The sequence below is a fragment of the Carassius carassius genome, chromosome 17 (genome assembly GCF_963082965.1).
Source record: "Carassius carassius chromosome 17, fCarCar2.1, whole genome shotgun sequence".
Classification (NCBI taxonomy): domain Eukaryota; kingdom Metazoa; phylum Chordata; class Actinopteri; order Cypriniformes; family Cyprinidae; genus Carassius; species Carassius carassius.
The window spans coordinates 33,524,962-33,550,545 of NC_081771.1; the positions used below are offsets into that span (position 1 = coordinate 33,524,962).

Consider the following 25,584-nt stretch of genomic DNA (forward strand, 5'->3'; position numbering starts at 1 on the left):
AACTTTTCACTTTCACTCAACAAGCAAACTTGTTCAGCTTTAAATTTCACAAGCACATTTCACTCCAAACACACTCATCTCATCTCACTATAAACACTCAGCTCATGAACTCATCTCTCTGCAAACACTCATACTCACTGACCTCATTGCAAAAACACAATTTTCTCCTGCAAACACATCTCACTGCAAACACTCACTCATCTCACTGCAAACATTCACTCCAAAAACTCACTCACTGCAAATACTCACCCATCTCACTGCAAACACTCACTCCAAACACTCACTCACTGCAAACACTCACTCATTTCACTGCAAACACTCACTCATTTCACTGCAAACACACACTCACTCACTGCAAACACTCACTCATTTCACTGCAAACACACACTCACTCACTGCAAACACACACTCATCTCACTGCAAACACTCACTCATTTCACTGCAAACACACACTCACTCACTCACTGCAAACACACACTCATTTCACTGCAAACACACACTCACTCACTGCAAACACACACTCATCTCACTGCAAACATTCACTCACTGCAAACACTCACTCCAAAAACTCACTCACTGCAAATACTCACCCATCTCACTGCAAACACTCACTCCAAACACTCACTCACTGCAAACACTCACTCATTTCACTGCAAACACTCACTCATTTCACTGCAAACACACACTCACTCACTGCAAACACACACTCATTTCACTGCAAACACACACTCACTCACTGCAAACACACACTCATCTCACTGCAAACACTCACTCATTTCACTGCAAACACACACTCACTCACTCACTGCAAACACACACTCATTTCACTGCAAACACACACTCACTCACTGCAAACACACACTCATCTCACTGCAAACACTCACTCATTTCACTGCAAACACACACTCACTCACTGCAAACACACACTCATCTCACTGCAAACACTCACTCACCTCACTCCAAACACACACTCACTCACTGCAAACACTCACTCATCTCACTCCAAACACACACACACTCACTCACTGCAAACACACACTCATCTCACTCCAAACACACACTCACTCACTGCAAACACTCACTCATCTCACTCCAAACACTCCCTCATCTCACTGCAAACACTCACTCATCTCACTGCAAACACTCACTCATCTCACTGCAAACACTCACTCATCTCACTGCCAACACTCACTCATTTCACTGCAAATACTCATTCATCTCACTGTTAACACTCATTACAAACACTCACTGCAAACACACTCATCTCACTACAAACACTCATCTCACTGCAAACACTCACTCATCTCACTCCAAACACTCTCTCATTTCAGTGCAAACACTCACTCTATGCAAACACTCACTCATCTCACTCCAAACACTCACTCATCTCACTGCAAACACTCACTCACTGCAAACACTCACTCATCTCACTCCAAACACACACTCACTCACTCACTGCAAACACTCACTCATCTCACTCCAAACACTCACTCATTTCACTGCAAACACACACTCATCTCACTGCAAACAGTCACTCACTGCAAACACTCACTCATCTCACTCCAAACACACACTCACTCACTCACTGCAAACACTCACTCATCTCACTCCAAACACACACTCACTCACTCACTGCAAACACTCACTCATCTCACTCCAAACACTCACTCTCTGCAAACACTCACTCATTTTACTGCAAACACACACTCATCTCACTCCAAACACACACTCACTCACTCACTGCAAACACTCACTCATCTCACTCCAAACACACACTCACTCACTCACTGCAAACACTCACTCATCTCACTCCAAACACTCACTCTCTGCAAACACTCACTCATTTCACTGCAAACACACCCTCATCTCACTGCAAACACTCACTCATATCACTGCAAACACTCACTCATCTCACTGCAAACACTCACTCATTTCACTGCAAACACTCACTCATTTCACTGCAAATACTCATTCATCTCACTGTTAAAACTCATTACAAACACTCACTGCAAACACACTCATCTCACTACAAACACTCATCTCACTGCAAACACTCATTACAAACACTCACTCATCTCACTCATTTTGCAGCAAACACAAACACATCTCATTGCAAACACCTGTCTCACTGCACTTAGAACAGGTAAAGCCATCTGCAGGATTATTATGGGATGCCTACATTAAGCTGAATGAATACTACATACTAAGTTTCATAGGACTACATGCATCTATTGAGGATAAATGCATCCATAAACAAGTAAAAGATCATCAAATAGGATTGAAGCACCAATGACAATATAAAAATTTTCTTAACATCAGATACAACACTCTATATTGCTCTTTTGGAACACACTCATACATCTGTGTGAGTTTGTGTACTTACTATAATCAGCAGAATAAAGTAGATGAAGTTGTAGAATGAGTGAGCATCCATGACATAATACATGATTTCCACCCAGCCTTCCAGAGTAATAACCTAAACACACCATCATTTGCAGAAAAAACAAAAAATACACTTCAAACAGTTCTCTGCTTTGCTTCCAATAAGTTCACATTAAATACAAAGAACCTCAATCAGCTGGATGACTGTTTGCACAAGTTCTACGGTGTTAATGAGTCTCCAGCAGATACCTGAAATATAACGATCCAGGCGTATCCGATGTTGTCAAAGTTGATGGCTCCTTTGTGTGGGTTTCTGTGTCCGGTGTGGCAACGGGTGTAGTATTGGTTCCAGTTGACACAGAGCCCGGGGACGACAGCGCTGGCGTTGAGAAAGGGCTCGGTCACGAGGCCCAGAGCCTGATGGTGCAGAAGATCATCCACGTCCAGACAGCACTGATGTCCCACCACACGCCGTGCCGGCACGTCACCACACGACATGATGCCGTTATCCTGCGGCAAAGAGCAGATGAAGGGCCTCTCGTCCTTCTCATCGGGAGAGTAATACGGAGCAGGGAGTGCCACACCTGTTGAGCTGAGAGAAAGAGGAAATAGATTTGTGCCCAAAACCTAATCAGATGCTTTACTGCCTATATACACTGCAAAAGATGACTTTCTTACTATGTTTGTCTTGTTTTTCAGTACAGATATCTAAGTATTTGTTAATCAAGACAACAGGGAATGTATTCATAACCTTTTTTCAAAGTTACACAAATGTTATTACAAAACATTTTTAGAGTAATGTTTATTGCACATTCTTACAACATTATGAATATTTAATATATGTTCTCATAAAGTTGATCAAAACATTCTCAAAAAAATATTCTCAGAACGTGTTACTTGTACTTAATGTTTAAAATGTAAAATGTTTTTTTTTCAACAGTTTAAAAACTAAATCTTAACTTGTCACACAGTTTCTGAAAGCTGACACTCAAACAGCAGAAGCACACACCAAATCGACAAAACCATTCACTAATTCTCAGCCTTTGACTCAGTTCTCAATTTCATAAAACACTTTTTGCAAAACACAACACACAATTATCTATGCAAGACACACACATTTTCTTTTGAGATGCATTTGTGATATTTGGATGCATTGCTTCATTTTGAAAGAGATGTGAGGCATTTTAAAATAATGTTCCAGAAAAGAAAATATTTTTTATATTATCAGAATTTATAAAAAATAAAATCTAGTAGAATTTTTACCTTTATTTATATATTAATGTTGATAATTTCAATTCAGATTTTGTAAGCTTTTATAAATATATATATATATATATATATATATATATAATTTACATTTTTATAGATTTTTTTCAGAAATCATTATTTAATATCTTATGTCATTTGGCTTGTGTCTTGACTTGATTGTGTTAATGTTGTACTGGAAAACAAGATAAAAACACTGGGGAAGAAAACTATTTTTGCAGCAACTCAACTGAAATTGACCCTTAAAAAATACATGATTTGTGAAAACTCTACCTAGAGAGCAACTCCATGCTGCTAATTTAACAACATAAAAGCATATAAATACACAGCACACACAAATATATGTAAAATAAAAAAAAACCTTATTGCAAGCTAACTGCAGTGCATTTTGGGATTGTCTTGTCCATGGCCAAACTGCAGTAATTTCCGAAACAGCATTTGATTTAAGAGAATGAAGCTGCTCCCTACATAGGCTGCTCACTAGGTTTTGGAACAGAGCCACAACATTCATCACATATGTGTTTACACGGATTAGGCCATATCTCTGACATATAAAGACCAACATCCAGAAGTGCAGAATCACACACAGATGGTTTAACAGAACTCAAAAGGGTCAAAGGATTGTTGGTTCTTGTCTCTATGATCATAAAGGGGATATTCAGATGCTTTTATTAAACTAAAGAGCACATCAGTGCAAACGCACAGATCAAACACAGAGAGCAAGTTAAATGATATTTCAGAAGATTACAGAGGACAAACATTATCAAAGAAAAGCTGGCTGTTGATTCACCTATTAATGCACTTCTGAAGGAAAACAGATATATACACTTATACACATACCATGCAATACTTTGGGCTAGTTAGAACTTTGTATTTGTATTCAGCAAGGGCACATTCAATTGACCAAAAGTGACAGTAAAGACATTTCTAATGTTACAAAAGCTATTTTGCATTATTTCTTCATTTAATACTGAATGAACTAAATGACATAATCAGAATAACAGTTTCAGTTTTATCTGAGAATCACTTTGGATAAAAGCATGTGTTAAGTGAATACATGTAAATGAATAAAAAGATCATGGTTTCTACAGAAATATTTAGCAGCACAACTGTGTTCAACATTGATAATAATCAGAAATGTGTCTTGAGCAGTAAATCATCATATTTTCATGATTTCTGAAGATCATGTGATACTGAAGACTGGAGAAATGAAGCTGAAAATACAGCGGAGCATCACAGAAATACATTACACTTTAACACAGATTCACACAGAAAACAGTGATTTTAAACTGCAATAATATTTCACTTTTTAGTGTGTTTTTGATCAAATAAATGCAGCCCTTTCAAGAACATTCCAAAATACTACTTAACCCCAACTTTTGAACAGTATTGTATTTATCCGTGATGTTCTCCTCAGCGCTGTCGGGGTTCAGGTTCTGTTTGCTGGAATGCAGCTGGTTTCGAAGCTTCAGCGTTGCTGAGGACAGTCAGACATTATTAAAGCTGCTCTGAGCTGCTGTTCTCCAGTGTGTTGGGTTCAGTGGGCTCTGCTAAAGAGCGATGGGACAGAGATGTGTAAAAATAGAGCAGAAGTAAGACAGGAGATTAGAGATCTGCAGGAGACTGGAGGGAACGTGGGAACACAACACTACTAAGATGGAGGAAGTTCTTGCCAAAGACTCACAATAGAGCTGAATTAAAGGAATTTTTCACCCAAAACTGAAGATTTTTTACAGACACGCAGCTTTTGTCTCATCCAGATGTTAACTGATGGACTGGAGTGCTGTGGATTATTGTGATGTTTTTATCAGCTGTTTAGACTCTCATTCTGATGGCACCCATTCACTGCAGAGCATCCATTGATGAGACACTGCCACAATGCTTTTTGGGTTCAACTATTCCTTTAAAGTTGCATTGAGATGCCAGTATCGACTGATCTTTTCTTCTGCATTGGTGGAGTACTAATAGGAAAAAATGTAACTGATGTGAATAAATGGATCCATGCACAGATGAATCCTACACTATAAGATCTCTAACATGCATTCAGAAAACAAATGGGTGAATTTCCATTTTATGCTGACTTTGAAGCTCTGCAAAGGAGCTGTTCATCCTAGATGGATGTTCTTCTCATCCAGCAGACGTCTTCATCAGTCTTCATCAGGTCCTGCATGTCAGATGTGTGTCGTGAACTACAGGTGCAGCTGACCTCACAGTAACACTGAAGTGTTTATTCTGGATACTGCTGCTTTCCTGAGCGCCGAAACACACACCGTCCATTATCACAGCCGCCACATCGGTGACATAACAAGGTCAGAGCCATAATTCTCCCAGCAGCCCCTGCTGCGCACCATCACTCATCACACAGAGGAACATTAGAGGAACCACGGAGAGAGAGCGGGAATCTCACATTTCACTCCGGAATCAACAGAAAGAAATATGAAAGCATATTTTACCATTTTTAGAATCATTAAAGTCAAGTCAAATTTATTTGCATGTTGTTTTTCTCACCACACACCGTTTCAAAGCAGCTTTACAGAAAATCATGATTTTGAGGTTTATAATATCTTATAATCTTCATGCCTAATAGTTGCATTTATCAGATCACAGCTGAACGACAATAAAGTTCAAATTCATATATGCGCACATGAATCATTCACAATAAAATCAGTAGCATGCATTTAGAAAACAGACAGGCTTATACATTTTCTAAATGAATGTTATTGATCTTATAGTGAAAGATTTATTTGTGCATGGGTTTCATTTTTGTAAAAAATTGTTTTGGCCTCAATTTTAATAAAAATATCATAAATATTTTTATATAAAATTAATTTAAAAAATTGTATAATCTGTTGCATTCAAATGTACATTATAAAACCAAAGTAAAAGTCAGTCTCTACTTCTGTTACATTACAAGATTTCTTTCATTGCATGAGGATTCACCAGCCAAATGTGCTTCTTACAAGCCATGAAACTTTTTTTTTTTTTTTTTTTTTTTTTTTTTAACCCACTGTCAATGAGCAATTGCTTCAAAATAATTTATTCTTGAGACAGAAACAGATGATAGACTCTGCTATTGTTCCTCAATCATTAATAATGATCAGTTCCTCTGAAGCAGCTCTTTAACGCTGGACACTTTGTGCACTCACCAATGTCTCCAACCCTCTTGAGGCTCAATAAACGCTCTGAGTTTACACTTCTGAAGACCAGAAAGATCAGCATGAGCATCAGCACTGAGGTTGAAACCCCCGAAGAGCCTTTCAGAGACGGCAGTTCACCGCTGGAGATCAGCGAGTAATCATAGACAGCAGAAACTCACGATCCATCAGAAACCAGGAAGAACGATCCAGACCACGAGCAGCAGGATCAAAACCAGCACAGGAAAAGCTACTGACTGTGCTTTGTTATTGAAAATTATGATGGAAAATATTTGTCGATGACTTTTTGTTCTATGACAAAGATGAGATGACACTGATATGAAGTGATGAAGTGACGTGACAATCATTCAACTCTAACTGTGACTATATCCACATGTAATATCACTGATTAAAATAGACAAGACAAAATTCAGCTTACAAAATCAAAAATTATCCAAGGTTTCTTTGTAAAGCGCTGATGATCTGAATTCATTAACAAACATTCATTCATTCACACAGCCGTTTGCACTGTATACAGCAACTGTATCTGCCATCAAACCTTCTCATGACAAAATATAATAAATTCAATGCAATAATACAAAGAAATAATAAAAAAAATCTTGTTTGGAATTTGGAATTCTTGGAATTAATATTAGGAAGCTTTAGGGAGAAGCTTTAGCAGTTTGCATAATGTTGAGAGTGTGTTTATATTTCTGATAATAAATTAAATTAGGAAAGTGAGTTGGCAGCCTCTTGATTTGTGCTTATACTGTAGATTAAATTGCAATAGTTCTGATGACATTTCTCAAATTACAACAGTAATTGTAATTATACAGTGATGGGCAAAATTATTAGATAACATGATATTTTAAGAGGCTTTCATTTATTATTATTATTATTTTTATTTTTTTATTTTTTATGAAACCTATAAAAATAATTATTGCCCCAAACCCATCGAGGAAATTCAGGGCGAGTTGGAAAATAAACTGGACAAATCTATTGTACTTTGGCTTGACTTGCAGAAGCCATGGGATGATATTAATGTTAAAAGTAGATAAAGACAGTATGCCTCACTTCATCTGACATTTGTTGTGCTCAGAGCAACCATCTGCATGTTTCATGAACATTATGAATGAAATCAGGGTTTGGAGGCCAAAAAAGGTCCATATTTATTAAGATATTCAGATCTGTCTGTGTTCTAAGAAATTGAGCCACCACTGTAATTATGTACAATAATTGAGTACACACACACACACACACACACACACACTAAAGGACAGGACAGGTTGACTAAATATGAAAAAACTAAAAAGGAAATCTGACACATAAATAAGACTAAATCAGGATGATGACAAGCCGGGACTCACTGGGTGAAGTTCTCCTCTGGATAGCAGCGGTTTCGCAGAAGTCCAGCCCAGAGCTGCACACCGATGATGCCAAAGATGAAGAAGACGAAGAAGCAGAGCAGCAGCACGTTGCCCAACATCGGCAGTGTGTCCAGCAGCAGATTCACCAGGATCCTCATGCCTGACACACACAGAACATGAAATAACACTCAGATACACAGCGCAGTAAACACAAAACACAAGTCCTTCACGAGACATTCAGCCTGACCATCCGACCAAATCAAGCCATCAGTGCTGGATCAGAGAGGAATGTGTCTCTATTTCAGCTTCATTTCCATGACAAAAACTACAATAAGCCATACATTTTTCAACTTCGCTCCTTGAGTTACAACTTCACATGCAAACATAGAGCAGATGAGCTGCGTTTGGGGACACACTTTCCAGGAGCAGAACTTCTTGACATGTGAAAGATGTAAAGAATGTCTGAAGGAGTTTCTGACTGATGTTCCTCCTCTGATCTCCTCACTAACTGCTTCACGTTCACTCAGATGTTTCGCTGTAGTTTAGAGGTCTAGTCATCAAATGGTGTGTTTCCAGAGCGCAGGTGAAGTAAAAAGTGTCTAAATAATGAGCGAGTCACATCTGACATACTCACACTCACTTCAGCCGACTGAAGAAACTTCACTGAGAGTTTGAGAGCTTTAGACACTTCACTGTAAAATCACAACTTCTGACAGACTCTCCAATTGTGCTGGAAAGATGTGATTCAGTTCTTGTGATGGAGAAACAGCTCGCTCTGTTCCAGAAAGGCCAAATGAAACATTCACGATTTGTTTTACTTGCATGATGCAATTAATTAATTCTCCATACAACAGAGCATCATTGTTACGACCTGCGTTTCTTGTAGTGTGTGTGTTCTTGCTCCTCCCTCTTACTCTCTCTGGTATCTGATAGGATGGCTGCTGATGGGATGTAAGATCGTCATTGGTGGTGAAGTCGAGGCCTGGGGTTTAAAAGGAAATGCCGGCTCATTGTTGGTTCTGATGCGGTTGAGTTGAGAGCTCCTGGATCCCTTCTCCGGCCGATAATTAAATGTGTTACTTTCAAGTGTATTGTAACATCTATCGATCCCGTTCTTTAATTTTCAACCTTAAGAACTTGGAGCAAAGGGGTTTCCGTTGTTATTATTATGCCCTGTTAACGAGTTTTTCCTACTACCCCTAGGCACGGGGTGTAATAATCATACAGATGTCTAAGTGTGTGAATAACCGTTTGTGTTTATAAGTTAGTTGATTAATTTGTGTTGGTTCATAATGGTTCTAAATGACTCAAAAGTGTGATCAAAGCTTCAACACAATCGATACTCATCAGCTTAGCTGAAATGTGTTTTGAATGTTTTTAAAATAATTAACAGTCAAACGTGAAAAAAAAAAAAACTTTTAGAAAATAATTTGTTCCCAGAAGAAAGATAAACCTGATAAAAACTCATTTAATTGACATTCTCATTGGTTTAATTATTATTTTTTTTATTAAAAAAAGTTGTCTGTTTTGATTGTTCACATCTATAGCCTATAATTACACTACTTTAGCAAGAAAAAGGTATGTAGCTGTTGTGAGAACCGCATTGACAGCAGCAATGGTTGTCCCCTCCACCATGTTTAAGGTTTAAGACCCTCCAAACTCAGAAACTCTGTTATCAACATTATTTCCTGATTTCCCAGTAGTAAATATGACTTGAGAGGCATTCATGACCAATTTCTGATTAGGAAACTCAAGATAATACCGATTGCACGTGAAGGCAGCATAAATACTAATTAAAAATGAGGGACTAATGAGTTGATAAATGGAACACAGGTGAAATGAATGACATAATCAGAGCTACTAATGAAAACAAGGTCAAAGGAACAAGAAAACCACAGACATATAACACTGTGTTTTCCTGGTGATTTATACACACTTGACATCAAGTAAAGCATAAAAGCAGAGCTCTTTCTGGAACACCACAAAATCTTTCTTGAGATTCTGAAGGCAGTGATCTGAAAACCAAGGTGAGTTTTAGGCACAGAGACCTACTGAATAACTGTCTTTAAAATCCATTGATAATACAATGTGTGCAGTACATGAGTGCAGATGATTCACTTTTGCTGCTTATTAATTTAAGTTCATGGCAATGCTGAGAAGTCTGCTGCTTCTGTTCATCGTGTTCTCCACGGGAAATGCAGCTGGTAAACCAGGTATTACTTTGTACAAACTACTATTCCATTTTTAAAAGCTTGTTCTGCTGAACACTTGGCATTTTGTAGCTCTATGGAGCATGATAGTGTGAAATGTGTAGTATTTTATTGACTAGGGTTTTCATAATCCAAATAATGTTGATTTACAAGACTAACATGTAGGCCTACTGGATACGGCAGATATAGGTACACTATGCCAGGATGGATGGTCAAATTTTGGAGCCCGATGATGAAGAAAACGATTTCCTGCTGGGTCTGTTGCCTCCCTCTACACGATGTTGGATTGGTGGTCACGATGCTGTGGAAGTAAGATCAGTTGTGTGGCCTAAACAGACTTATTTGTTTGAGACCAGTGTTTCTAATGAAGATGGCTTAACCTCAAACCCTGACTAAATTCTTTCTGGTGTCCAAGTACAGAAGAGCACTCTTTTTAATCCCCGTCTCTGCTCTTTAGGAAGGAGAGTGGTTGTGGAGTGATGGAACTAAATCTGACTACACCAACTGGTGCGATCGTGAACCTAACAATCTAAATGTTGAGAACTGTGGAGAGCTCAACTGGACCTGTGAGAAGTCGTCTAGTTTTTACTTTCAAATATTCACCCTCCTAACATCTCATAACAAATGGTAACCTAACACTACTCCAATAATCAGAAAAATGGTTTCATTTTTCCATCCTACAGCTGACCAATGCTGGAATGATTCAACCTGTACAAACACAATGGGCTATATCTGTGTTAAAGGCCTATGAGATCACTCTCAGTCCTCCAGCTCGACTGTTACTTTGATTTGTACTACATCTAAAGTTTCTGCACTTCACAAAACGTTCTCAACTTTAAATCCCTTAATACTGAAATGCACCTCAAATCAATAAACGCATTAAAGCAAACAATGTGTGTTGGTGTCCAACCATGATCCACAATTCTGGTGAGAATATAGTTAGTATGGCATTAAGTGACGTGCTGTTGTCTTACCATGTGGATTTTGCAACTAATGCGACTCTCAGGCATAGAAGAGAAATGGTTGACTATCTACCCTATTCCATTATCATAGCTTGAGAATGCAGCCTAAAAAGAACTTGACTAAACGTTAATGCATTAAATATTTGAACCACTAAAGTTACTTTGATTCACTTGTTAATTACTGATTGTCAGCCTTTATCCACAAAGGCAATAGTATACATGGAAGCAATTTAAGACCTGAGTTTCAGAATCAGAAAGTGCTTTACTGGCAGATGCTTACAAATATGGTGAACTTGTTTTGGTGATGGAAGTTACACAAGCAGAATGTGTAAATAGGGAATAAGTTTACAGAAAACCTCTTTTGATGCACAACCTTGGACACATCATCAGTGTTGTTTCCTGGAGTCACTGGGTGTTTTGGGTCTTACAACAGACACCCTCGTCCAGGCGAGGATCAGACCCCGGCCTGTGTCCAAGTGGCATTCTACTGCCCCCACTGCTCTCCCCTCTTTAACCAGAGCCATCTGGATGCTTTTTCTGCTGCCTCCACATTGTTACCTATGGCTTTTCTTCGGCTAGCACCTGTTATGCCCAGCGTACCGTAGGCCTTGCTCAGGGAGTAACTGGCAAATCCCCTACTGCCCACCTCTACTGGCATACACCTGGTCCTCCATCCGTTCCTCTGACAATCCTCCACCAGTTCTTGATATTTCTCCCTCTTTCTCTCTTGAGCTTCCTCCATCCTCTCCTCCCAGGGCACTGTCAGCTCTAACAAGATTAGGTGTTTTGTGGCCTCAGAGACCAAGATGATGCCAGGTCTCAATTTGGACTGGGTGATGTGTGTTGGAATTCTCAGTAGCCTTTCAAGGTCAACTGTCATCACCCAGTCTAGGGCCGTGGAGAGCAAACCTACAGAGCAGTTTTTAAATGTTCTTTCTGGCTTTTGTCCTTCCTTGATGAAATGAATAGCCTTGGCTGTAGCATGGGTGTATCGGCTGTCCTTAATCCCCTTACTGATTGCCTCCGCGATGGATTTGAGGACCTGGTCGTGCCTCCATCGATACCGACCCTCACCCAGCGCCTTGGAGCAGCTGCTCAGGATGTGTTCTAATGTCCCTGTCTTGGAACAAAGAGGGCATGCAGGTGTTTCTATTTTGCCCCATGTGCACAGGTTGGATGGACTTGGGAAGACATCATAGACCCCCTGAATCAAGAACTTAATTCTCTGGGGGTTCCACTTCCAGATTTCCTTCGAGGTGACTCTCTGCTCAATCGCCTGCTCCCACTTCATCCAGGCGCCTTGCTGCCGCATGGCCACTGCTCTGCTGGTTTGCTCTTCCTCGACTGAAGCTCGCACCTCCTCCTGTACCAGCCTCTGCCTCTCCTTTCCGCTGGCAGAGTCATATCGGGTCGCTGTTAGACTCCCAAGTCCGGCTCTGCCTTGCGCCACTGTTCCAAGGATGGCCTTGTGCTTCAGCCTCGTCTCTGCCTGATGGACTGCCTCGGCTGCCCTCCACTTCCTCCCTGTCCTCACAACAATGCCTGCGCCGGACACTTTGGCATCTCTGGATCCAGAGTATCCATACAAATATGGTGAATTTGTTTTGGTGATGGAAGTTACACAAGCAGAATGTGTAAATGGGGAATAACAATATACACAACGTGAAAAATACTCAAAATACACAATTGGTATTTGTATGTACGGGGGTAAATGTATGAAAATTGTTACACGTTTATTGTCAGGTGTTCTTGAGGTAGATTGCATGAAGGAAGAATCTGTCCTCTGTCTGGCCGTTCTGGAGTTCAATGCTCTGAAGCACCGACCAGACAGCAACAGTTCAAAGAGGTGTTCTGGGTGTGAGGGGTCCAGAATGATTTTGCCAGCCCTTTTGCTCACTCTGGATGAGTGCAGTTCTTGGAGAGTCGGGGGTTGTACCAGTGATTCTTTCAGCAGTCCAAACTATCCACTAAAGATGTTCAATTCTTGAACAAATCTTTCTTTTGAGCTGGTTCACAATAGATCAAACTGAATTGAACTTTAGTTCTGGGTTGAGGACGCAGGGCGCACAGCCGAAGTAGCACGTCCGACTCAAAGATAACAGAATGAGCCGGTTTACCCAACTGTCGAAGTTTTCAAAGGATTGCCGAGGATTGTGACGAGTGAGTTGCGATACGTGTATATCACTTAAGCCCGGTGCCCCTTTTCCCTCATCGGCTGAGTTGCCCCTCTCACATTGTAAATATGAATACAAAGCTCCAGTAGTTTTCACCCCCAGCTCTTAATGCATCGTGTTTCCTTCTGGAGCATCAGTGAATGTTTGAATCTTTTTAAATAGTTGTGTTTGAGTGCCTCAAATGTCCTCAGTGTGAAAATATGTATCTCAAAATCATACAGTCACTGCTGGAAAGGGTTCAAATATGCAAAGATGCTGGAAAACTGAAGAATCTGCACGACCTTAAAGATTTTTCTGAAGAATGCTGCTCAGATTAACTGTTCAGAACAAACAAGGGACTCATTCACAACCATCACAAAACAGTAAGACAGTCATGGATCATCAGGTAACAGCACACAGTATTGAGAACCAAGGGTTCCCAAACTTTTGATTGGGGTCATTTTAATAATTTCAGCAATGTTTCTGTATGGTGGACTAAATGTTAACATTTTTTATGTACAATATCTTACTCAGGACAGTACTAAATAAAAAATAACATGTATTTAGTATGATCTCTCTTATTTTTTGAAAATTACTCACATTTTCACAGATTCCGCAAGGGGTTCCCAAACTTTCGAGCCCCACTGTATAATATTTAGTAGTTTGTCACACTTTAATTCTTGTAATTAAGTATATTTCCCATTATAATCCCTTGTCTTGATACTAGTAATCTATAATTTCCATATTTTATTAAAACCGTATTAATAGTAGGCCTATAAATAGTAAATAATAATAATATAATTAGTCTAAATTAGTTGTTTGTTAGAAATTAATATAAATGTATGCTGTAAAATATTAAATTAAATGTCTAATAGGGGCGAGCGAAAGTATTCCTATCATTTTAAATGATCAAAATGTATCTATGATAAAGGGTAAAAAAAATATGGCTTCTCATTAAAAAGTGTTCCCATGGCTCAGTTTGCCCCGGGTTAGGGGTAAGTTGACCCGATTTGAGTCAGTGGGTAAAATGCACCATCTGGGTGTAAAAAGACCATCTGGTCAAATCTAATTCAAACACATGTAAAATAATTAATAATAATAATAAACTAAATTGATAATAATATCCTTTTACAAAGATTCATATTTATTTTCATGAAGTTAACTTTAACCAACCAAATGAAATTTCAATTTAAATATTTCATGCCATTTGCATATTTAATGTTTGCATTTTTAAGATTAAAGTTGTAGCCTGCCTAAAAACAGACTAAACCGAGAGTTTGTTGGCCATTACCGACTACAGATGGACAGATATATCTGAATATAATGTGATAAAGCATTTTCTGGTTCATTTCAGAGAAGGATTTGGTGCACTTCCACACTGACCCTATCAAATATACTACAAAATATGTATATATGATCAAATAAACCAGTAATATCACATTAAAATGCCAGTTTATAATTCAGAGATTTAACTTAACTACAGTGCCTTATGGTACATAGCTGCCATAAAAATAAAAAATAAAAACAGCTACTGTTGCTTACTTATTTAAGCTAATATTTAGCTAAATGATTTGCATGGTTTTATATGTTGCTAAATCATCTATATGTATCATGAATATTTTTAGACCTGGATAAATTTGCTTTGGTGTAATAATGTATCTCTTGCTCTGGCTACTGTGTATAGATCACCAGGGCTGTATACAAAATTTCTAAAATAATTTGCAGATTTCCTCTCAGACCTTCTAGTTACAGTTGATAAGGCGCTAATCATGGGAGATTTTAATATTCACGTTGATAATGCAAATGATACATTAGGACTTGCGTTTACTGACCTAATAAACTCCTTTGGAGTCAAGCAAATGTCACCGGGCCCACTCATCGTTTTAATCATACATTAGATTTTATTATATCGCATGGAATCGATCTTACTGCTATAGATATTGTACCCCAAAGTGATGATATTACAGACCATTTCCTTGTATCGTGCATGCTGCGTATAACTGATATTAACTATATGTCTCAGCGTTACCGTCTGGGCAGAACTAGGCAGCTATTGTTCCAGCCACCAAAGAAAAATTCGCAAATAACCTGCCTGATCTATCTCAACTGCTATTTGTACCCAAAAATACACATGAATTAGACGAAATTACTGACAACATGGGCACTATTTTCTCTAATACATTAGAAGCTGTTGCCCCCATCAAATTAAAAAAGGTTAGAGAAAAACGTACTGTGCCATGGTATAACAGTAATACTCACTCTCTCAAGAAAGTAACTCGTAGTCTTGAACGCAAATGGAGAAAAACTAACTTGGAAGTTTTTAGAATTGCATGGAAAAACAGTATGTCCAGCTATAGACAGGCTCTAAAAACTGCTAGGGCAGAGCATATCCACAAACTCATAGAAAATAACCAAAACAATCCAAGGTTTTTATCTAGCACAGTGGCTAAATTAACAAATTACCAGACGCCACCTGATTCAAATATTCCACCAACGTTAAATAGTAATGACTTTATGAATTTCTTCACTGATAAAATAGATAACATTAGAAATACAATAGCGAATGTAGATTCTACAGCGTCTAACACTTCAGTTTCATCCATCGCACCCAAAGATAAACTGCAGTGCTTTACAAATATAGGACAGGAAGACCTAAATAAACTTATCACTGTATCTAAACCAACAACATGTTTATTAGATCCTGTACCCACTAAATTACTAAAAGAGCTGTTACCTGTAGCCGAAGAACCGCTTCTCAAAATCATTAACTCGTCGTTATCTTTAGGTCACGTCCCAAAACTATTCAAGCTGGTGGTTATCAAGCCTCTTATTAAGAAACCAAAACTAGATCCTAGTGTACTGGCAAATTATAGGCCTATTTCAAATCTTCCATTTATGTCTAAAATTTTAGAAAACGTTGTGTCTGCTCAATTGGGCACCTTCCTGCATAAAAATTATCTGTATGAAGAATTTCAGTCTGGTTTTAGGCCCCACCATAGCACAGAAACTGCACTTGTTAAAATTACAAATGACCTGCTCCTTGCGTCAGATCAAGGCTGCATCTCATTTCTAGTCTTACTTGATCTTAGTGCTGCGTTCGACACCATAGATCATGACATACCCATAGATCGATTACAAAGCTATAAAGGTATTCAAGGGCAGGCTCTAAGATGGTTTAGATCCTACCTGTCCGATCGCTACCATTTTGTTTACTTAAATGGGGTGTCATCTCATTTATCATCAGTAAAATATGGAGTGCCACAAGGATCCGTCCTAGGTCCCCTTCTGTTTTCAATATACATGTTCCCCTTGGTAATATTATTAGAAAATACAGAATTAGCTTCCACTGTTATGCTGATGATACTCAGCTATATATCTCAACGAGACCAGATGAAACTTCCCAATTATCTAAGCTAACAGAGTGTGTTAAAAATGTAAAAGATTGGATGACAAATAATTTTCTCCAATTAAATTCGGATAAGACAGAGATATTAATTATTGGACCAAAAAACACCACACAGAATCTTGTAGATTACAATCTGCAACTAGACGGATGTACTGTTACTTCCTCTACAGTCAGAAATCTGGGTGTTTTATTGGACAGCAATTTGTCTTTTGAAAATCATATTTCCAATGTTACAAAAACTGCATTCTTCCATCTTAGAAACATTGCCAAGCTACGAAACATGTTATCTGTTTCTGATGCAGAAAAGCTAGTTCATGCATTCATGACCTCTAGACTGGACTATTGTAATGCACTTCTAGGTGGTTGTCCTGCTTCGTCAATAAACAAGCTACAGGTAGTCCAAAATGCAGCAGCTAGAGTCCTTACGAGATCAAGAAAATATGATCATATTACCCCAATTTTACAGTCTCTGCACTGGCTACCTATTAAGTTCCGTATCAGTTACAAATTATCATTACTTACCTATAAGGCCCTAAATGGTTTAGCTCCTGCGTACCTAACTAGCCTTCTACCACGCTACAACCCATCACGCACCCTAAGGTCACAAAACGCTGGACTTTTGGTAGTTCCTAGGATAGCAAAGTCCACTAAAGGAGGTAGAGCTTTTTCACATTTGGCTCCCAAACTCTGGAATAGCCTTCCTGATAATGTTCTGGGTTCAGACACACTCTCTCTGTTTAAATCTAGATTAAAAACGCATCTCTTTCGCCAAGCATTCGAATAATGTATCTCTTAAATTGTGAGTGTAGTTGCATCTGCATTTTTATTCTTTAGCTTGGGTTAAACTAATTTTATTTTATTTTTATTTTATTTATTTTATTTCTAATTTTATTTACATCCCGTGGTAACTAGGATTTACATAAGCTCCAGTCTGGATCCAGAACACCTGAGAAGAGATGATGCTGACCCTCAGAGGACCCCAGATGATGCTAACCTTGAATCAACAAACAGAACTAACAATTATTGCTACATGTGTGACTGCATCATATAATTACTATAAATTAATAATATTGATTATTATTATTCTTTATTTTTTCTAAAATCCTGTCAAACGTGCACAAACTACAAGCTACATGTACTACTAAATATTGTAGAAACATAAATTTCTGTAAAGTTGCTTTGTAACGATTTGTATTGTAAAAAGCGCTATACAAATGAACTTGAATTGAATTGAATTGAATTGATGTAACAGCCATTACATCTGTTACAAGTTCATGCTTACATATAATTAGCTGACGTATGGTAATGCATATTTGGTGTGATGTCTGGGGAAGGGCTCCGAACTCAGGAATGGTCCAAACCTAAGCTATCCCCCATAAGTGTAGAATGATGGGGTGGATGAGGGATTGTGATAAACCATCAATGAATAGAGGTAAGTCAACTATTTATACCATGGTGTTGATTAACTTGAGTGCGCTCCACCGGTGTTAATTAGGCACTCCTCCTGAACCTTGTTAATAAAACATCATGCTAAAATTTTATTTTAACAAGCCAAGAACAGTTTTTAAAGTAAATCCCTGTGTGTTTCTCATTTTCACAATGGTTCCAAAATACATGGTCACATGACAGTAAAAGTGTACAGTTGCCAAGTAACAGGGTGGTTCAACTTACCCACTGGCTCTACTTACCCCACTCTCCCCTACTTCCATTGAAGATGAGACAGAAACAGGCTCAGAGAGTGAGCATACTCTCATCAAAACATCTACTATAAAGTCTGAAATGATTACAGAGTGTGCTGTCTTCTCGTTTGATTGTATATTTGTAACAACTAGATGATTTGTATTAAAAAGCACCCACCCCCCGGTCAGTGTTGGGAAGGTTACTTTGGAAATGTAATAGGTTACAGATTACAAGTTACCCTATTTAAAATGTAATAGTAGTGTAACTTTTTCAATTACTTTACTAAAGTAATGTAACTAATTACTTTTGAGTACTTTTTGATTACTTTTCTAAATTTGTGAAAATTAAAGAATAATAAATAAAAGCATATACATCAACTTAAATACAGATATCTAATAAGCATGTGACGTATTCGGTGTAATAAACTCCTGAAACATTGGTGTTTTTTTGAAACTGCTGTCTCTGTATATGATGATAGTTTTCTCAAAATAAGTAAAATGCACATGTAGTGACACAAAGCAGTTCTAGAAATTATGTTTATGTGCTCGTGTACTCCTATATTGAGGCGGCAGAGGTTGAAAACACTGCGAGCTTCAGTAGGCCTATGTGTAGTAAATGAAACTATGTCTTTGCCATTAATTTACAGGAGGGGCGGACTGGGGAAAAAATTCAGACTGGAAAATTCAAACTCATACAAACAAATTCATGGACAAAACTATTTTTTGTATGGACCTGATATAAAAAAGGTTTAAATCTTTAATTTGGGGACATGCAAAATAATTATAAGTTCTCTCCTGAACTGCACCTTCACTTCCATTTTTCTCTTCAGTCTCTTTATTTTGCCCTGTTATCCATCTCTCTCATGACTTTAATACTTAAGATTGAACAAAACTATACTTTACAAACAATACTCTACAATACTACAATATCTTTATAGAAAAATCCTAATATTGTACACGAGTCATGTTTTTCCCTTACAAAAATTAACCATGCTTTTATTAGCCTATATAAAAGTAAAATAACCTTGTTTTTTTTTTTTTTTTTTTTTTTGCAAATGGATTTGTATTTATTTTTTAATAAATACATTTGTAAAATAATTTTACATTTTTGGTTATCACAGTGAAACAATAGTAACCGTTTTCTCTGGATTTATAGTTAAATATTAAAATGTTAATTTTCGTAAGGGTTGTGTTGTTGTCTGTCGTAGCTCCCCCTAAACCTATAAAAAAAATCTGAATTTTTTTTCAGCTAAATGACTACTGTAACATTACAACAGATAATAATGATGTCCTTTATATAGTATTTTGAGTGATGACTGATGAGCAACGTGCTGCTGCTTGATTAAATAAATAAAAAAAAACAAAGACAAAAAATCATCTTTACAGATGAAACTGACCTGAAACCCTGAACAGTAGTTCTGCTTCTCTGCTCCAGCTGTGCGCTTCCACATTCAACTCTATTCTCTCTCTCTCTCTCTCTCTCTCTCTCTCTCTCTCTCTCTCTCTCTCTCTCTCTCTCTCTCTCTCTCTCTCTCTCTCTCTCTCTCTCTCTCTCTCTCTCTCTCTCTCTCTCTCTCTCTCGCATTGATTACTCTGAGTCTGATCCCAACCGTTTGGCGGAGGCGCGGAGAGCGCGCGAGTCATGACTAACACTTCATGACTTATTAGAGATTTAATTATCAAATGGCGGATTCGCAAATGATCACTTTAGTACATTCGGCAGGCAATTATACAATAATGATATTAAATAGTGGGGCAAAAGCTGCCAGGCCACCGGGAATTGTCCTGGTTCTCCCGGTGTCCAGTCCGCGCCTGATTTCCACAGACAGGCAGAATGTGCAAGTCATATTGCATTTTTGGGGCTTTATATTCACAGACACTAGTCGATGTCATGTTTTTGATTTAGTCATCCAAAATGTGGCATATTCCGTTTTTATTCTACGAACCATCCCGGAAATTATTAGGGCGTATGTCTCAGAATAGTCAGTGCAATTTGGGAAAGAAATCAGTTAAATCTGTATGTGGATGTGTGTAAATTTTCAAATGTAATCCCCTTTGTAATCGTAAAAAAATTCATAAGTAACTGTAATTTAATTACTCATTTTTTCGTAGTAACTGTAACTAATTACAGTTACAATAATTTTGTAATTAAATTACGTAACGCCGTTACATGTAATTAGTTACTCCCCAACACTGCCCCCTGTGCACCTTTTTTGGTTTGTGCCACTGGCCCTCAAAATATCTGTTCACGGCCCTGCTACTGGAGATATGCTTATGAATCCTTTTATTAATTATTAATTATTTAAAATACTTGTATTGGGAAAACATGGAAAAACCTTGATTTTAGCATGGTTTACTCTGCATGCAGAACCTATTTTAAGCAGTGGTGGTAAGTAACGAAGTAAAAATAAATAAAACAAATTTTTTGGGAATCTGTACTTTATTTGAGTATGTTTTATTTGCATCTACTTTCAGTCTTACTCCACTACTATATTAAAGACAAAGTTTACTTTTTACTCTGATACATTTCCCCATGCCCGCTCCAAGTATTTATTACACTGATTTGGCCAATAGTGAGCCTACGTGGTGACGTGCAACACAGACGCGCTGCACTATTACTTTACGTGAAAAAACTCGAGATCCAGAGAGAAGGAAATGAATAGTGGAATAAAGTTGTTATTTTTGGGGGGTTTTGCGCACAAAAAGTATTCTCGTCGCTTGATAAACTTAAGATTGAGCCACTGTAGTCACTTGGACTATATTAACGATCTCTTTAATAACTTTTCTGGGCCAGCAAGTTTCATTCCCGTAGAAGCCTATGGAGGAGCGATCCAGCTCTCAGATTTAATCCAAAATATCTTAATTTGTGTTCCGAAGATGAACGAAGGTCTTACAGGGTTGGGACAACATGAGGGTGAGTAATTACTGACAGAATTTTCATTTTTGGGTGAACTAACCCTTTAAAGAGGTGGTTCTTTCTCATTGATATTCTGAAACAGTCTTACTTTGTATCTTGCACATCTTCTGTTTGATGCAGCTATAATGTTATGGAACATGTCTACTGAAAGTTCAACCCCTATACTGCGATAAGGTGCTTCATTGTCTCTTTTGATTGTAAATCTAACAAATTCCTAATTGCAGTATCTAATCTCATAATTTGTTCAATTAAAACTTTGCATATCACTCCCAAAACAACTGATCTGCTTAATTATTGATATTTACAGTTAATTTGAATATTTACTTTTTACTTCCGGTACTTAAGTATGTTTTAAATCGGATACTTTTGTACTTTTGTGATGTTTAAATGGAGGACTTTCTACTTTTACTGGAGTAATTTTTTATTGACATACATCTACTTTTACTTGAGTATAACTTTTGAGTACTTTTACCACCCCTGATTTTAAGTTGCTTAAGCGAAATCAAAACGTTTATAAGACAGGTTTCTTCTTTCTTTATAATTTAGACATGTAGAACATATCCACGTTTGTGCTGTTGTGTGTGTGCTGTAGATGTAAAACTTTTAGGAATCTCATCTCAGTTGTAGGTTAGTCAATACTGGTCAGTCGTATCTGACAAAGTATCTGTGAATTAAACTGACCACTGACACCGTTAACATAAGTGAATGAAATGCAATAATCAGCTATGTGCATTCAAAGAAATAACATTTTATTAGAATTTTTCAGTATGTGTTGACACAAATGACTTTATTTGATAACTTTGTGGATACAACACAACACTGAGTTGTTAGAAAAGATGCGTAGAGCAGGGTTGCCAACTCTCACGCATCTGGCGCTTTCAGCATCAATCTCACGCTGAAGTCCAAGCGTGAGTGTCACGCCAGATGTGTGAGAGTTGGCAACCCTGGTAAAGATGTTACTGCTTGATGACACCAGAATCAGATTTCTGAACTTGTTCAATAAGCTGAACTTTCAGAAAAAAAAACAGTTTGGGGAAAAGATTCAGACTTTGCATCACTACTATCCACTGTAGTCTTCTGAGGTCAGTTTTGGTTTGTGTGTGAGCAATGAACCGTTTTCATCACAATTGATGAAAGACAAACATTTGAGAAAGCCTTGTTTTTTCCATCACTAGAGAAAACACAAGAACTCTGGAGCTGGGGTAGCACAACACATAGACAGAAACAATAATAATAACCAACGAAGGACTGAACAGAACAAGGAGTGTAATGCTGCCTTCATGTGCTAACTGAAATTTCCCAATTCCCATTTATGAAGTTGTGATTTTGAGCATATTTATTCAAGTGCTTTAATATCTGAAAGGATAAAATCTAGCATCCCATTGGTTGACAATCATACAAACATTCTCCACGCTATACATGCAGTTTGCTGACAATTCTGGAATTTTAGTCAAAAGCATGTTTATTTCACTGCTTATAAAACTTACAAAATACTTTGAATGATTGTTCACATCTATAGCCTTTAAATACACTACTTTAGCAAGAAAAAGGTATGTAGCTGTTGTGAGAACCGCATTGACAGCAGCAATGGTTGTCCCCTCCACCATGTTTAAAGTTTAAGACCCTCCAAACTCAGAAACTCTGGTATCAACATTATTTCCTGATTTCCCAGTAGTAAATATGACTTGAGAGGCCATTCACGACCAATTTCTGATTAGGAAACTCAAAATAATTCTGATTGCACGTGAAGGCAGCATAAATACTAATTAAAATGAGGGACTAATGAGTTGATAAATGGAACACAGGTGAAATGAATGACATAATCAGAGCTACTAATGAAAACAAGGTCAAAGGAACAAGAAAACCACAGACATATAACACTGTGTTTTCCTGGTGATTTATACACACTTGACATCAAGTAAAGCATAAAAGCTGAGCTCTTTCTGGAAAAACACAAAATCTTTCTTGAGATTCTGAAGGCAGTGATCTGAAAACCAAGGTGGGTTTTAGACACAGAGACCTACTGAATAACTGTCTTTAAAATCCATTGAGAATACAATGTGTGCAGTACATGAGTGCAGATGATTCACTTTTGCTGCTTATTAATTTAAGTTCATGGCAATACTGAGAAGTCTGCTGCTTCTGTTCATCGTGTTCTCCACGGGAAATGCAGCTGGTAAACCAGGTATTACTTTGTACAAACTATTCCGTTTTTAAAAGCTTGTTCTGCTGAACACTTGGCATTTTGTAGCTCTATGGAGCATGATAGTGTGAAATGTGTAGTATTTTATTGACTAGGGTTTTCATAATCCAAATAATGTTGATTTACAAGACTAACATGTAGGCCTACTGGATACGGCAGATATAGGTATACTATGCCAGGATGGATGGTCAAATTTTAGAGCCCGATGCTACAATTTCTTCTCTCAGTTGGCTACCTGGAGTGAAGCAGAGGTAAAGTTTTAGTTTTAAAGTCAGTTTTAATGTGTAGTTTTTGTTTAAGGAGAATTTCCAACTAAACGGAGCAAGTTTTGTTAGGAAATTATTAGAATAGTGTTTTTTTTTTTTTTCTTTTTTTTTTCTCTTTAGAGAAACTGTATTGCTCTGGGTGCAAATCTTGCATCTGTGCATGATGGTGAAGAAAACTATTTCCTGCTGGACCTGTTGCCTCCCTCTACACGATGTTGGATTGGTGGTCACGATGCTGTGGAAGTAAGATCAGTTGTGTGGCCTAAACAGACTTATTTGTTTGAGACAAGTGTTTCTAATGAAGATGGCTTAACCTCAAAACCAGACCAAATTCTTTCTGGTGTCCAAGTACAGAAGAGCACACTTTTAATCCCCGTCTCTGCTCTTTAGGAAGGAGAGTGGTTGTGGAGTGATGGAACTAAATTTGACTACACCAACTGGTGCGATCGTGAACCTAACAATCTAAATGTTGAGAACTGTGGAGAGCTCAACTGGACCGGTGAGAACGCCGTCTAGTTTTTACTTTCAAATATTCACCCTCCTAACATCTCATAACAAATGGTAACCTAACACTTCTCCAATAATCAGAATAATGGTTTCATTTTTCCATCCTACAGCTGACCAATGCTGGAATGATTCAACCTGTACAAACACAATGGGCTATATCTGTGTTAAAGGCCTATGAGATCACTCGCAGTCTTCCAGCTCGACTGTTACTTTGATTTGTACTACATCTAAAGTTTCTGCACTTCACAAAACGTTCTCAATTTTAAGTCCCTTAATACAGAAATGCACCTCAAATCAATAAAAGCATTAAAGCAATGTGTGTTGGTGTCCAACCAAAAGCATCTGCAATTGCGGTGAGAATATAGTTAGTATGGCATTAAGTGACGTGCTGTTGTCTTACCATGTGGATTTTGCAACTAATGCGACTCTCAGGCATAGAAGAGAAATTTGGTTGACTATCTACCCTATTCCATTATCATAGCTTGAGAATGCAGCCTAAAAAGAACTTGACTAAACGTTAATGCATTAAATATTTGAACCACTAAAGTTACTTTGATTCACTTGTTAATTACTGATTGTCAGCCTTTATCCACAAAGGCAATAGTATACATGGAAGCAATTTAAGACTTGAGTTTCAGAATCAGAAAGTGCTTTACTGGCAGATGCTTACAAATATGGTGAACTTGTTTTGGTGATGGAAGTTACACAAGCAGAATGTGTAAAAGGGGAAAAACAATATACACAATGTGAAAAATACTCAAAATACACAATTGGTATTTGTATGTACGGGGGTAAATGTATGAAAATTGTTACTTTTTATTGTCAAGTGTTCATGAGGTAGATTGCATGAAGGAAGAATCTGTCCTCTGTCTGGCCGTTCTGGAGTTCAATGCTCTGAAGCACAGACCAGACAGCAACAGTTTAAAGAGGTGTTCTGGTTGTGAGGGGTCCAGAATGATTTTGCCAGCCCTTTTGCTCACTCTGGATGAGTGCAGTTCTTGGAGAGTCCGGGGTTGTACCAGTGATTCAATCAGCAGTCCAAACTATCCACTAATGATGTTCGATTCTTGAACGAATCTTTCTTTTGAGCTGGTTCACAATAGATCAAACTGAATTGAAATTTAGTTCTGAG

At 37.8% G+C, this 25,584-nt stretch overlaps 2 protein-coding genes and 1 pseudogene across 2 annotated transcripts in view; 2 read left to right on the forward strand and 1 right to left on the reverse strand.

Moving 5' to 3' along the window:
- Nucleotides 1-25,584, reverse strand: part of LOC132090985 (voltage-dependent T-type calcium channel subunit alpha-1I-like) — a 120,074-nt gene that overhangs the window by 42,420 nt on the left and 52,070 nt on the right. Inside the window, exons 4-6 of the mRNA XM_059497779.1 lie at nucleotides 8,150-8,309; nucleotides 2,632-2,974; nucleotides 2,384-2,476 (exon numbers count right to left, since the gene is read on the reverse strand). Of these exons, the coding sequence (XP_059353762.1) occupies nucleotides 2,384-2,476; nucleotides 2,632-2,974; nucleotides 8,150-8,309 (596 nt within the window). The remainder of the gene's footprint in view (nucleotides 1-2,383; nucleotides 2,477-2,631; nucleotides 2,975-8,149; nucleotides 8,310-25,584) is intronic.
- On the forward strand, nucleotides 10,016-11,110 carry LOC132160641 (galactose-specific lectin nattectin-like; annotated as a pseudogene).
- LOC132160639 (ladderlectin-like) lies at nucleotides 23,322-24,630 on the forward strand. The gene is made up of 6 exons (XM_059570275.1): nucleotides 23,322-23,475; nucleotides 23,589-23,661; nucleotides 23,839-23,930; nucleotides 24,066-24,188; nucleotides 24,336-24,444; nucleotides 24,563-24,630. The coding sequence occupies exons 2-6, from the start codon at nucleotides 23,592-23,594 to the stop codon at nucleotides 24,628-24,630; spliced, it is 462 nt and encodes a 153-aa protein (XP_059426258.1). The 5' UTR covers nucleotides 23,322-23,475; nucleotides 23,589-23,591.